Source organism: Vicia villosa, linkage group LG5 (genome assembly GCF_029867415.1).
Source record: "Vicia villosa cultivar HV-30 ecotype Madison, WI linkage group LG5, Vvil1.0, whole genome shotgun sequence".
Classification (NCBI taxonomy): domain Eukaryota; kingdom Viridiplantae; phylum Streptophyta; class Magnoliopsida; order Fabales; family Fabaceae; genus Vicia; species Vicia villosa.
Window position 1 is genome coordinate 12,433,678 of NC_081184.1, and position 14,195 is coordinate 12,447,872.

Consider the following 14,195-nt stretch of genomic DNA (forward strand, 5'->3'; position numbering starts at 1 on the left):
ACTGAACTATTCCTAATTTCTTTCTCAAATTCAGGAATCTGTCGATCTTCAATCCTTTGGTGAAAATGTCGGCCAACTGTGCTTCACTTGAGCAATGCTTAACTTCAAGTTCACGTTGATTCACCTTCTCCCTTAAGAAGTGAAATCTAGCTTCGATATGCTTACTCCTTCCATGCATAACTGGATTCTTCGCCAGATTTATAGCAAACTTGTTGTCGATTTGCAACACAAACGGTTTCTTCACTTCGACTTCTATTTCTTCAAGTAAAGTTCTGATCCAAATTGCTTGACATGCAGCATAGGATCCTGCTATATATTCAGCTTCGCATGAAGACAATGCCACCACAGGTTGCTTCTTCAAAAACCATGAGATTGGGGCACCAAATACTTGAAAGAAATATCTAGTTGTGCTTCTTCGATCTTCCTCATCTCCACGCCAATCTCACATGCAATCACAAAGTTTCAAAATTTAGCTAAAAACAAAACAATTACTGAGTAAAACTGAAATGGGTTTGATGTTGTTTACCTTGTGGAGATGAGAGAGAGGAAAGAGATTCAAAGGCTTGTTTGAAACTCTATCTGATTATAGTTTTGTAGTAGAAATTGAAAACAAAGGAAAAATAGAGCCATACAATACATGAGTTAATAAATAGATACACATCAATTCAAAATATATGCACACATGAATCACATGGATTTAAAAAGAGATTGTTTGACTTATCTTTTACTTCTATATGATTCACATTATTCTGGTGTATCTTCTTCTGGTTCCACTCGTCAATTTCAGAATAATCGTTTCCCATGATTGATTATATGCGAGAGTGAGTCACCATCTCTGTCTTTTACTCGCTGAAATCATAACTTTTGCATATCGGTTTACTCGTCTTGTACAACCTCGGTTGCTGTTTCTTATTTGCTTATTGATAGCATTAAAATCCACAGATGAATAGCTTAACAAAAGGCTCACTATCTGTCAAAAGAACCAATTTTCCAGTAAAAGGCACCAAAAATACAAATAGAGAGAATATCGTTCAAGTGATTGAGTTTATCCTGTGACCGACCTTTCCTCGTAGCCATGTGAAGAGTTGTATTACCCTTCTTATTGCAGTTATTCAATATAGTTGGATCAGCTTGTAATATCTTTTCCACCATTGATGTACTCGGTCCTTTGACATCCATATGCAGTGCAGTTTGACCTTTTCTATCTTTGATGCGGATATTTCATGTATCACGGGCAATAAGCGCTTTAACAATTCGATCATCAACGTAGTTTGCACCTTTCTTAATTAGAATATCTTCTAATAATTACCTGGAACATTTAAATCATATATATAAACAAACCAACACAAATACAGCAAGCACAATATTATCTATGTAAGCCAACCCACCAGCTTTACCTGATATCACATTTTTATGTTATCAATAATGAAAGATACTTATACAATACAACCTTAGTACAATTTTCTCTGAAATGTTAAAATAGATAGTTCAAAGTTCAAACATAAAATTGAAGAGGTGATTAAAAGCTTAATTTGCAATAATACAAATTCAAATCTAACATTGAATCATCATCTGAAAAATTCATTAGATTCATTATCTGAACTGGACTTGCTTCCAATTCCACAGACTTGAAGTTTTAATTATCTCTTCCACCTCTTGATCTGCAACTATATTAACCTACACAAAAATAAAAGCATAAAAAAATCCAAAGTGTCTCACCTAAATCACTAAGAAAATTCAATTCGATATAAAATCAATATAAACATAAGAAAAAACATTTTTTTTTTAAATTAGAAGAAGCCAAACACGGAATAAGACATACACTTGAATCCCCAGAGTCCATCATCAACTTCGTCGTTTTCTTCTCTTCCATCACTTCCCAAACAGCTATATCCAAAACGTCGCATTGCATCACCTTGAATTCAGATTGGTGCGACGGTGAAACCAGAGAAGAGTCGATACCGTTCAAAACTATGTCGTTTAGTGCAAGCTTTGCCTCTCAGTTTCGTAGGGCCTTTTCCACGATTTTGAGATTCAAATCTTGATTGGCTTCTTCATCGTCATCATCGCTGCTGAACATGAGTGATGGCGGGGAAGCACCCTCGAGATTTTGGCTTGTTTCGTTGACTTGTTCGTACCCTGTTGCATTGCCGTTGAGAATCAAGGGAAGATTTGGGATTTCGATTAAGGGAATATTTGGGAAGACCTCATTTCAGAGAAGGTTAGGGTTTCAGTGTTTGAGAAGGAGAATGGAAGATTTGAGAAGAATAAACTCGGATGTAATATAAAATTTATGTTTTCATCGGTGAAAATTGTTGAAAACTGGGTTTAGAAAAGTTTATTGCATTTCACTCCTATGAAATTAGATTAAACGTTCAGCTTTCACAATTCCACAAGAGTTTTGTTCATTCCTATAAAATTAGATTACTCTATTCAGTCTAATAAATTAATATTTACTTATTAATTTGTTAATAATGTTTAAATTATTTTATTCACTTAAGAATTTTAGACTTATTAATTTGTTAATAATATTTAAATTATTTTTTTATATGTCATTTGAGTTATAAAATTAAATAATTTTTTTAATTTATATAAATTTACACCCGTTTTTTAGTTTAAAAGGAGTAATTGAGATTTGATTATAGTAATATTTTTAATTTAAACCCGTTTTTAGAAAATAGGGTGTATATTGTCACTTGATAATGCTTAAAATAACACTTTATTTATAAAATTGCCACCATGTATTTTATTTACACCCGTTTTTTATATATTGGGTGTAAATTTTAAAATTATATTAATCTTTTTGTACTAGTGGTACCTGCAATTTTATCGGCATTTTGTAGCAATATCAAAATTCGTAGAGAAACCGAGATCACAATTTAAAACTATATATAGGATTCATTCACATGAAACAAGTATAATGTATGATACTTACTTGGAATGAAGATGATTGATGATCATGATCATGTTGATGCTGAAGAGAACCCATTTTTGAAGTGAAGAAAAACAAAATCTATGTTGTTTTTTTGTTTTGTGGAGGAATAGAGCAAAAACGAGGAACTTGGATATGATGCATGTTTGAAAGGTTATTGTAATGAGAAATTTGTGTAGCGCAATTTATAAGAAGCTTTAGTTTTATATATTTCTATATATAATTTAAATGAAGAAAGTAAATTATGTTAAATATGGTATTGATATATCTGTTTCTTTATCATTTCAAAATGTTTATACAAACCAATAAAAATAGGAAAATACATCTAAAATGAGAATGAGATAAAGATGTTTAGGTAATATATATTATAAATTGATGATGTGATAAGAGAAAAATAAGAAATATGGTGTTTGTAGTATTAATATTATTTTCTCATTGAATATAAATATCATTCTTGATAAAAATAAATGTGTGTGTAATATGAAAAATAAATGTTCTAAAGTAGACACGAATACTTTTTATGTAATATATATTATATATTGATGATGTCATAAGAGAAAAATATATGGTAAAATAAGAAAACGGTGTTGTTGAATGAGTAAGAAGAAATTGTTAGTGCGTGAGGCACTTTAGTGAGGAGAGAAAGAGAAATAATAAAGAAAATAAGAATTATATTATTCATTTGAATTATATAAATAAAGATACGACGTATGACTATTTATATACAACTCTAATTGGATTTGGGCTTACACAACTTAGATTATATTTGATATTATTATATTAGATTATATTTGATATTATATTAATAATATCAATCCCACTAATATCTCAAGAAATCTAATAATATTTCAACACACCCCCTATAATCCAAGTTGTCGAACAACTCTAGTCATAGTCGAACTGAACTATTCCTAATTTCTTTCTCAAATTCAGGAATCTGTCGATCTTCAATCCTTTGGTGAAAATGTCGGCCAACTGTGCTTCACTTGAGCAATGCTTAACTTCAAGTTCACGTTGATTCACCTTCTCCCTTAAGAAGTGAAATCTAGCTTCGATATGCTTACTCCTTCCATGCATAACTGGATTCTTCGCCAGATTTATAGCAAACTTGTTGTCGATTTGCAACACAAACGGTTTCTTCACTTCGACTTCTATTTCTTCAAGTAAAGTTCTGATCCAAATTGCTTGACATGCAGCATAGGATCCTGCTATATATTCAGCTTCGCATGAAGACAATGCCACCACAGGTTGCTTCTTCAAAAACCATGAGATTGGGGCACCAAATACTTGAAAGAAATATCTAGTTGTGCTTCTTCGATCTTCCTTATCTCCACGCCAATCAGCATCTGAAAAACAATTTACTATTGCTTCTTTTCCTAAATCACATGGGATTCACCTGACTCATGGTGCGGTGGGCTTATGCGAGTCTCTTGACGCGATGTACAGGAGTAACTCACCGAGGGTGTGGTTTATGCAGCCTAGGTAGACAAGCGGATACTACTTCTGGATTCCTCGTACTGGTGTACGGGTCTGCATACTTGTTTGTAATGGCCTTGTGCCGGTTTGTTTGTTATAACCATTGATTAGTTATAGGACTAGTAATGGTGATGTTACCCATATGTGTACTTGTACCTAGCCGTAATGACAACTTGGATTCTTAGCGAATCCATTTTGTTGCATGTTCCCTGTAGAACTGAGCGAACCCGTAGGATAGGGAGACTCACTGAGATTTATTAATCTCACCCCATTCCAACTATTCTTTTACAGGTGGTTCGAGGCAGGATCGTGGAAAGAGTAAGATGACTTAGCTCTGAGTCAGTGTTTCTTGGCGACGTGTTCTTTTGTAGTCATGATCTTTTGTATCTTAATATTTTGTGCCTTGGATATGTATTTGTATTATGTTGGAACTCATGTATTTTGGCCATGACAGTTTGGGCTCTTGTACTCGTACTTATACATTATCCATTTTGCTGCTTATTATATGATTTTAGTTTACCATTTTAATGCCATATACGTATATCCTAGGAAATGTATGTATGGGGTGGTACACTAACATTGATGAAGCTTATAATAAATGCATCTTATTAAACTATTAATGGAGCTTAAGAAATCAGCAATGAAATAACGTGAATCACAATGAACATAAATCAAAATTTGATCTCGTTTACCCGTGTGTGTTCTTCTCTTTCTTCGCCTTTTCCCCTTTCTTCGCTTCTTGCAAGAGTTCTGAGATTTTCTTTTTCAGAGGTTTGCTCTTCAATGTGTAATGATTTTCTCGCGCTCTTATGATTTTATATTACTCATTTTTTTAAATATATTACCATTAATAATTATCACATGCATTATTATTTTTTTGGATAAATGTTATCAGATGTATTTTTTAAAAGAGAAAATCTCAACCCACCGCTTGAATCTCTTAGTCACTTGGTAAAATTTTAATCATGTCATCCGCTTTCGTAGATGCACATTCGGAAGCATTCTTTTTTTCAAAAAATTGTTTATTTTTGTAGGTGCATTTATGGAACAGTCAGCTATATTTTTAAATGTCATACATTTCACTTCTAAACTCAACTTTTATACCAACAATGAAAAACTCAATAACAGTAAATTAAAGTAATACAATTTATAGGCAATCATAAATAGCAGTGTTTTAAAAACCGGACCGGTCATCAAACCGGTAAGGATACTGGGTCACGGGTTCATTGGTTGAACCACTAGATCACTGGTCGAACCGCATGACTAAATCGAATTAAACCGGTCTCTATTGTGATACTATATACTTATTATATCGGTCGAACCAGATGACTTAATCTCTAAAAAATATCACAACATTCGCAAAATTTTAAAATTTTAAAATATCATAATTTCACATGTTTATTCTTTACATTCAGATTCTAAATATAATCATCACTCACAACAAAATATAAATTTAAATAAATTTTAAACCAGGTCTAATTGCAAACAGAGAAAAAATTGTTCCAAATAAAATTTGAATAAAGTCTAATTATATTTTAATTATACTTTTTTAAGAAAAAAATCATGAAAACAACTTCGTTTTGTGCAGAAAAAAGAGCATGCATTTGAACCAGCGGTTTTCTAAAACCGCTGGTTCACTAATTTTTTCCGGTTTTGGCTGGTTCTTACTGGTTCAATAGTATACCTGGTCTAACAATCAGACCAAACCGGTGTCCCCTCTGGTTCCCGATCTGATCGACTGGTTCGCCTTTTAAAATACTGGTAAATCGTACACCAAAAAAATGCATCGTATAAATCGTCAGTCAATAATGTCGAATACATATATCAAAAACTCGTACATAAATGAAATCAAAATACATATATCAAATAAATCACAAGCATCAATGTTGTGTGTGTCGGACATCATCTCGCGCCTCTCTGTTGCCTCTAGCCCCGCTTCCGCCTCTGTGTCCATCGCACCGTCTACTGGCTAATATGCCTCTACCTTTGATTGCCCCACCTGTACTGGCACAATTTCTACGATACAAAAATGCCTCCTCTGCCACCCTAATGATCCCCTCCACAAGACGCAGGCAAGCAAACCCCTTAGGGAATAAACCATCGGCAATGCATGCCCGCTCCATGTCAGCTATCTCACGACACTAAGGAAGAACATCCTGAGTGTGATCCATCTGAGTTTAATGAGTTTGCAAAATCTCCTCATTGGGCTGGTCTGGGCGGTGATCCAGGTGTGGTGGGAAGCATATATTGGTGCGACACTTTGTAGTACCAGGTGATGTACCCGTCGACGCAACTCTAGTCCCTTTCTAATGTGGGCGCCCGAGCCTCGGCAAGAACCACGGGGTGCTCCCTGTCTACAAAGACCTCATCTAGCTTCCGACGGGTCATGACGATAGGAGCGGAGTAAGAAGGATGGCGAGGTATTGTCTGCTAGTAGCTGAACTCACGCATGACGTGCTCCGAAAGATAACGAATAATGATGGTTGAACTGGCAGCCAACCGTTCAGAATATAGTACAATCTCATCAAACAGAACCGTCTTACAGTGATCAGCGTAGCAGTTGAAGTGGATGTTCTCAGCAGCCATGATGTCAAGACAGCGTAACCCGACACCTCTCCACAACCAATAATGTAAGGGAAGTGTTGTAGTATCCAATCTTGAAAAAAACACGGTGATCAAATTTACTATCATAAATATATAATAAATTTTAAGAAAATGTAGAAGGATATAAGATTGTTACCACTAGGAGGTTGCAGCTTCCAGCCATAGTCCTTGCCTTTCACATGCATCCCTCTCCGAGTCTGTGGTAGGTGTACTCTAGTGTAGCCGCTTGCCAGTTGTACTTATGGACACGTGCGATATCAGATAAGTACGTTAGCTAAACAACGTCTGTGTACGTCGAGCTCGTGTCCACAAAGAGGTGAGTGCCTGTCAAACATAATAAGTAACATCTCAACACCCTCTCTCTGTGTATATTCGCCTCTGCCTTGTCACCAGCAGCCTGATGTGTTGCAAAAAGCTCTGCATCATATATCCGCTGCAAGGTGTGAAACCTCACGTGCGCCCCGCGGATCCTCTCCACCTCCTCAAGCGTAACAGCAGGATCAACCCCCATCTCCTCAATCAGCATCCCCATCACTTCCTTCTTCGTCAACCTACCGTGACTAAGGATGGTACCCCTGATAGGTAGATGCGGGAGGCATGCAATTTCGTCCAGAGTGATGGGAATCTCACTGTGAAGAAGATGAAAGGACGAGGTCTCTGGTCGCCACCTCTCTACAAATGCCATCAACATCCCGTTATGAATCGTCTAGAAGCCTACCGTGCAAAGGTCCCTTATCCTAAAAGCTGTGAGTGCATCCCTGAACCACAACTCGTCAGGTTACGCGAGAGCGGAAATCTTCCGGCCGTGGTGGTAAAACCTATGGGAATCCCTATCCTAAAATTTTCCAAAAAAAAAATTGTTATGAATAAGCAAAATCAAAAAATTAAAGAAAAAAAAGTAATAACCAAAGAAAATTTACCCCCTCTCCCAGATATGCCTAACTGAATGATTTACATACCCTATTAACAAAGACGCATCTATAGGATCCCCCGGGTACTAGACATGCTCCGACACTGGATCATCCTCGTGCAGCTCAACAGATGGCGCTGAAGATCCTGCAGCGACCGTCACTAGCACATGTACAGAAGTAGAAGAATTGACCCGTAGACGTCTGCGGATGGTGGGCATCTGTGGCGAACCCTTAGCCTCACCCCGAGGCCTCCGTGATGCAGTAGTAGATGGAGAAGGCCTCTTAATTGGAACATGTATATAAGGCCCCTCAATTAGAACGGATGTAGAAGGCCTGACTGGAACGGGTGTAGCAGGTACATCAGCTCCATCAGTCACCTGTGATACTACATGCATTCGTTCACGCCGCACGGATGCATGTTATGCAGTTTTTCCATGTATAAGTCTTATAAATCTTTTCAAGTAATGGATCAATCCTATCTTAAACATTGCTTATTGAGGTTGATCATTCGGTTGTGGTTAATGCTCTCAACCAAAAAAACAGAGGCTTTCAGATTGGCAAGCTTCCATTAATCTTGTAGGATAATTGCAATAAATGTGTTGACTTCTTAGGCTCTCTGAAACCATTTAACTGAATTTTCTTGACTGAATTTTTATTCCTATTTATTTCATTAGATATCTTGTTAGGTGTCATTCAAACTCCTACCTCAAAATTGTTCATCCAAACATATCTAAAGTGAATATGACTAACAGTGTAGATACAACTAATTGAACTGAAGAAATATTTGATAGATTCACCTTGATATATAAAGCATTTAGAAAAGAGCTACCAACCAAAAAAAACTAGTTAAAATATTGAGATGTTAATCAAATCTTGTGATTCTTGTCATGCCAATTTCCTGTAATCTCTGGTTACGACCAACATATTCCAAAAAAAATAAAATAGTTCTACCTTAACAACCTTAAATTCCAATAAACATTCCCCACATTTTTTTGATAACTACTTCACAATTGTTGCATATATATTATATGTATGTGTTGGAATTTTTTGACTCAATCCTTTGAAAGGTATATATTATGTACACAAACAACTAGCTATCTTTCTAGGATATATGAGGAACAAAACAACAAATCCAATAAATTTTGTTTCATAAGTTTGGTTGCTGCAACTACTCTTCACCTCCAAAAGACGAAAATGCTCCAAAGCCTGCAATCAAGTTGATGGAGTTAGTTCCATAATAGTATATTTATGCAAGGAAAATATTGCTTACAAAACATGATAGCAAGCCACTATGGTTTTAAATAAAGGTCTACAACCGCGATCTGGACTTGGACATAACGTGTTTTTTGACGTTGTTGAAACCAAATAGGGTCAGGATTGAGGCTGCATCAGCCACATTTGATCATGATTCTCCATGCTATAAAAGATCGCGACCGCAATTGTTATCACAAGGTCACAATTGGCAAATGAACAATGTCTGATCAAGATTGGACGGCTCATGTTGACTTTAGTGAATATGATTCACAATATCAATGTTAAATATGAGTCGTCTGATCTTCATCTAACAATATTAATTTGATGACTACAACAACTCTGAGAAACTCGATCTGATAGTGTTACTCATTATGCATACCAGAGGGTGTTCTTTGTACGAAAAAGCATGCCCCGATAACAATATACAAGAGCAAGAGAATAAGGCCTTTCAAGTAGTGAGAAGTTCCATCCTATGAAAAAAGATTTACCAAGAATACTTAAATGTCATTGAACGATTAAATCAAGGTATAACTTAATGAAATCGTTATAGCATAAGTAATTATTATATAAGTGCTTATGTATAAGTTATTTCTATAACAGAAGACTCGGTATACCTGTAATGTGAAACCTGTTGTTATAATTGCCAAAGCAAGAGAACCTGTTTCTAGAAGGTTGAAGTTAAGGTCCATTTTGATGCCAAGAATCCAAGCAACAATTACACACAAGGGAACCTATATAGTAATTAAATTAAATTAATTTTACAATATAGATTTTTTTTATGTGGATGATAATATGGATTAATTCTTACCACAAACATTCCAATTTGAGTTGCAGAACCCAAAGCAACACCCAAAGAGATGTCCTATTGTAATATCAATAGATTAGTTTCAAGAAATTTTGTTTAAAAAAATTGGAAGGATAAAGTTTAATGAAAAAGAAACACTAAAAATTCCAACCAGCTTATTCTTGAAAGCAAATATGATAGCTCCTGCGTGTTCAGCTGCATTGCCAACTATTGGTAGCAAGATTATGGAGAGGAAGCTGATAGATAGACCCCATGAATCCGATGCATCCTGTTTCAAAAGTGTTATAGTCGTCACAATAGAAGCACTCAATTGTCTCCGATAAATAAAAATATGGTTAATTAAGTTGAATAGATAATCATTTCAATTCACATCATCGTTAATTCAGCTGAACAGATCATTAAGTCAATTCACCTTAAAAAATATGGTTAATTCATCGGATTGAATTAATCACAATTTTAAGTATGAATTGGTTTATTCATCTGATCAACTGAATTAACCACATTTTTGCACGTGATTAATTAACCAAGTGTTGCGCATATATATAAAAACTCAATTTAAAAAATAAAACAGTTACCTCAATAGTGTCAACCACATATTCGGACAAAATCGCAATAAACACCGTCATAAAAACAAGCCAAGCAAATCCACTCCAAAATCCAATAACTGCTTTTGAAGCATTTTCATTCTCTTCATCCTCTTCCTACAATAAATTAATGAAACTGACTATTACTAATAAAAAAATATACATAAACAAAGTTAAAGAAAAGTAGAAAACAAAACATACATCTCGAGCTTCAAATAATTGCCGATGCGTCCATAGTTGGAAGATAAGATATACCAAATATGCAATCACCATCAAAATGCTCGCAAATCTTGAGAACTGCAGAGATGAATCTGCATCGATAGCAACCGAAGCCCCACCATATTGGAACAATAAGGGCAGTAAGTGACACAACAATGCCAGAAGAAGCATAAGCAAGTTCATATCTGCCTGTCTCTACAAATCAAACAGCCAAGAAGAAAATTTCCGTAGTATCAAGCATTATGACATTACTACAACAGACAGGGTTTAAAATTTGTTACGGTTAAACCAAGACTAAATAGAGAATTATAAAATATTTGTCACGTTTAAGCCATTACTAAATATATCTCTATTTGTTTCGTCACTTAAACTACGACAGATCTACACAGGGTTTTCAAAAACCTAAGATGGTTTTGACAACGAAAACCTCAATATAGAAATGCAATTAAATGAAATGTAGGAAATTACTCTGTCGAATTTTTGCTCGGCTCGAATATTTGCAATGCCGCCACATAATAGAGAGGTTCCAAGAACAAGAAGAAGGTTGGAGAGGATGGAACCAAGGAGAGAATACTTGACCACATCAATTTTGTTATTGCTAAGTGCAAATATTGCAATGATGAGCTCTGTAGCATTCCCACAAGTTGCATTCAAAAGTCCTCCCACTATTATCCAAAAAACATAATGAAAAATTTCAGTAACAAAATCTAAACAAATTCGAAACCACAATTCCGAAGTTTTTTTTAAGGTCCTCTCCATCAAGGCGTTGTGAGAGTTTAATCTATTCTTTTAGACTTAATTGTCGTTTGTAAGAACTTTTATTTCTAATAGTACAAATTGACATATATAGAAGACCGTTAGTCTCAATAACCGTCTTTTTTTTGGGATTGCAATTTCGGCCGAAACATCATTTTTGCCACGATTCTTCACAATATCAAAGATTGCAACGTGAATAAAAAATAGTTTATAAAGCTTAGTTGTAGAATACCTGTAGGACCTGTGTAATAAGCTATCTCTCTTCCATATTTGAATCATCGCCATTTTTATAACAAAAGAACATAAATCAGAATCATCATTCTTGGCAGAAAAAAGTAATAATAATATTAATAAGTATCATGGTTTCCTTACTCTGTCAAGAAGCTGACTCTTTCTGCAAGAGGGATAAGGCCAAGTAAGCTCAAAGCAAAAACCAAAGGCTACATTGAAAAAAAAAGGCTTTACTTAAGATAAGAAATATAGAAGTAATAATTCTAATAAACTGTATTAAATGTGTTTTATAATACTACAAAATTGGTATGTTAATTATTTTATTTTGATTCTTATAAAAATCCAATTTTTTTTAATCTCTAGTTAATTATAAAAGCATATGATTAGCTTCTAGTCATCAGATAAAAAGTAGTTTGCAACAGACATTGATAAGATTTTTTATTACAATTCACCATTGCAGTACAGTTACATTGCAATTAAATAGTACCTCTTTCAATTAGTTCACCATGTCAAATTGTAATTATACAATTTGATTAGCAAGCAATTGCATGTGATTGTAAATCACAAAAAAAACCGCAATTGCCGCATCAACCCACATCGGACCGCATCACGCCGCAAGAGATTGTGCAATTCTCGTAAAAATTATTTGGTCTATCTTTCTTCTTATTTATATCATAAATTTAAAGTATGTTTTAAAAGGATTAAAATAGATATATTTAAAATGTGGAGTGTATATGAAAATTTATATAAGAAATAAAAGACATATGAAACATAAAATAAATGATAAAATATAATATTTTATATTCATAAAATATAAATTCACGGTGCAACGACCCAATTCGCATAGCAACATTCGCAATAGCTGCAACCACAGTGACCGCAACCGGAATCCAATTTTGCAATAAAAGAGACCTAATCTTTATAATTAGGTTCTTTCCCTTGAGACAACCAATATCCTTGGCATTGATGGCCTTCACTACTGATATTTCTAGAAAAGTGCATAACATGCAAATATAAAATTTGATCTGATGCATCTGGGTCCTACTACAATTTAAAACTCAGAATGCATTGTAACTTACGGCACAGGCACATAAATTAATTGTGTAGGTAAAAATTAATTAAAAATGAAAAAATAATTAATACACACATTTATTATACCGTTTTAATTTGCATTTCGCAACTGCAATTACAGCCACAGTATCAAAATCTTAGAATTTTATATCCAAGACTGCAACAATATCAAGTGTAATTGTGATCACAATTTAAAACTATATGATTCATACACATGCAAAAAGTATAGTGTATAGTATACTTACTTTTGAAAATCCATAGCATTGAGCAAAAATGGCAAAAGGAATCGCTACAAACAGAATAGAAAGCTTTGTTCCAAGAATAACCTCTTGAAAATTAGCCAAAACATTTCCATAACGAGGATTAGAGACAAGAGTGACATTGGATTTCCTACGCAATGAAGATGATGATATGTTATGTGCTGTTCTACCATGTTTCATACTTTCCTTGCTCAATGTTGTTGCCTTTATATTCTCTACATTCTCTATCAAACATGCTTCATAATCACGAACATGATCATGTTGATGGTGAAGAGAACTCATTTTTGAAGTGAAGAAGAACAAAATCTATGTTGTTGTTTGTTTTGGGGATGAATAGGACACAAAACGAGGAACTTGGATATGTTACAATTGCTGTGATACACGAGGGGTTTTGGTAATGTGGCATAGGAATTTGTGTAGTGCAATTTCTAAGAAGCTTTATACATTTAGTTTTATATATTTTCAAAATATAATTTAAATGGAGAAAGTAAATTATCATAAATATGGTATTAGTATATCTGATTCTTTACTATTTCAAAATATTTATGCAAGCCTATGAAAATAGGAAAATACATGTAAAAGAGATTAAGATATCATACACTCATACAATATAATAAAGCAAGATGAGTTATTTGGCAAGTTTGGCAAGTGTCATCTTCTTAGAAACCTTACCATTTCAATTTTTTTTTTGTAAGCAAATTATATTAAATGAGAACGAAAGTTCTACAAACTCGGTTACAAAAGGCGAAGACCGCCGAAACAGAAAATTAATCACCAAATTGAACCTAACTTAAGTAATACAAAGGGTTTTTGCAAAACTCATAGAAGTTGCAATTGGGATGATTAATTTTCCCTACAAAAGACCATCTCCACACAAGCAATTTACAAGACCAAACTAAATCATTAACATTGCAAGAGAAATTTTTGAAGATGATATCATTCCTGTTAAGCCAAAGACTCCACATAATAGTCAACCAAATGCAACCCTCTTTGCCTCTCCTTACTTTCTTTTTATGACAAAAACTACTCCAATTCCAATAACTCTCCATAAAGTCATAAGGTTTTTCAAAATTCATTCCTATCCAAAGAGCC

At 34.3% G+C, this 14,195-nt stretch overlaps 2 protein-coding genes and 1 long non-coding RNA gene across 4 annotated transcripts; all 3 read right to left on the bottom strand.

Moving 5' to 3' along the window:
- Positions 1-597: 597 nt before the first annotated feature.
- On the bottom strand, positions 598-2,345 carry LOC131606281 (uncharacterized). Of its 2 annotated transcripts, XR_009284795.1 has the most exons (4): positions 1,823-2,345; positions 1,560-1,677; positions 1,062-1,309; positions 598-970 (listed from the first exon to the last, which is right to left on the bottom strand). It is a non-coding gene; the product is annotated as an uncharacterized LOC131606281 (long non-coding RNA). The 2 variants fall into 2 exon arrangements; XR_009284794.1 differs by lacking the exon at positions 1,560-1,677 and having other exon boundaries at positions 1,823-2,331.
- A 4,941-nt stretch (positions 2,346-7,286) lies between these two features.
- On the bottom strand, positions 7,287-7,697 carry LOC131604221 (protein MAIN-LIKE 1-like). Its single transcript, XM_058876679.1, has one exon. The coding sequence runs from the start codon at positions 7,695-7,697 to the stop codon at positions 7,287-7,289; it is 411 nt and encodes a 136-aa protein (XP_058732662.1).
- Positions 7,698-8,911: 1,214 nt separating this feature from the next.
- Positions 8,912-13,492, bottom strand: LOC131606283 (vacuolar cation/proton exchanger 3-like). The gene is made up of 11 exons (XM_058878530.1): positions 13,089-13,492; positions 11,914-11,981; positions 11,774-11,802; positions 11,254-11,450; positions 10,768-10,980; positions 10,558-10,683; positions 10,134-10,250; positions 9,986-10,039; positions 9,792-9,908; positions 9,557-9,647; positions 8,912-9,129 (listed from the first exon to the last, which is right to left on the bottom strand). Exons 1-11 carry the CDS (start codon positions 13,383-13,385, stop codon positions 9,092-9,094), a joined length of 1,347 nt encoding a protein of 448 aa, XP_058734513.1. The 5' UTR covers positions 13,386-13,492; the 3' UTR covers positions 8,912-9,091.
- Positions 13,493-14,195: the final 703 nt, after the last annotated feature.

Excerpts from the sequence above, each read along its gene's own strand:
- LOC131606283 (XM_058878530.1), bottom strand. The coding sequence starts at position 13,385 with ATGAGTTCTCTTCACCATCAACATGATCATGTTCGTGATTATGAAGCA. Across the intron at positions 10,684-10,767 it reads AATTATTTGAAGCTCGAGAT|GAAGAGGATGAAGAGAATGA; the intron begins GTATGTTTTGTT and ends AATTTATTGTAG. Across the intron at positions 10,251-10,557 it reads ATGTGGTTGACACTATTGAG|GATGCATCGGATTCATGGGG; the intron begins GTAACTGTTTTA and ends CTTTTGAAACAG.
- LOC131604221 (XM_058876679.1), bottom strand. The coding sequence starts at position 7,697 with ATGGCATTTGTAGAGAGGTGGCGACCAGAGACCTCGTCCTTTCATCTT.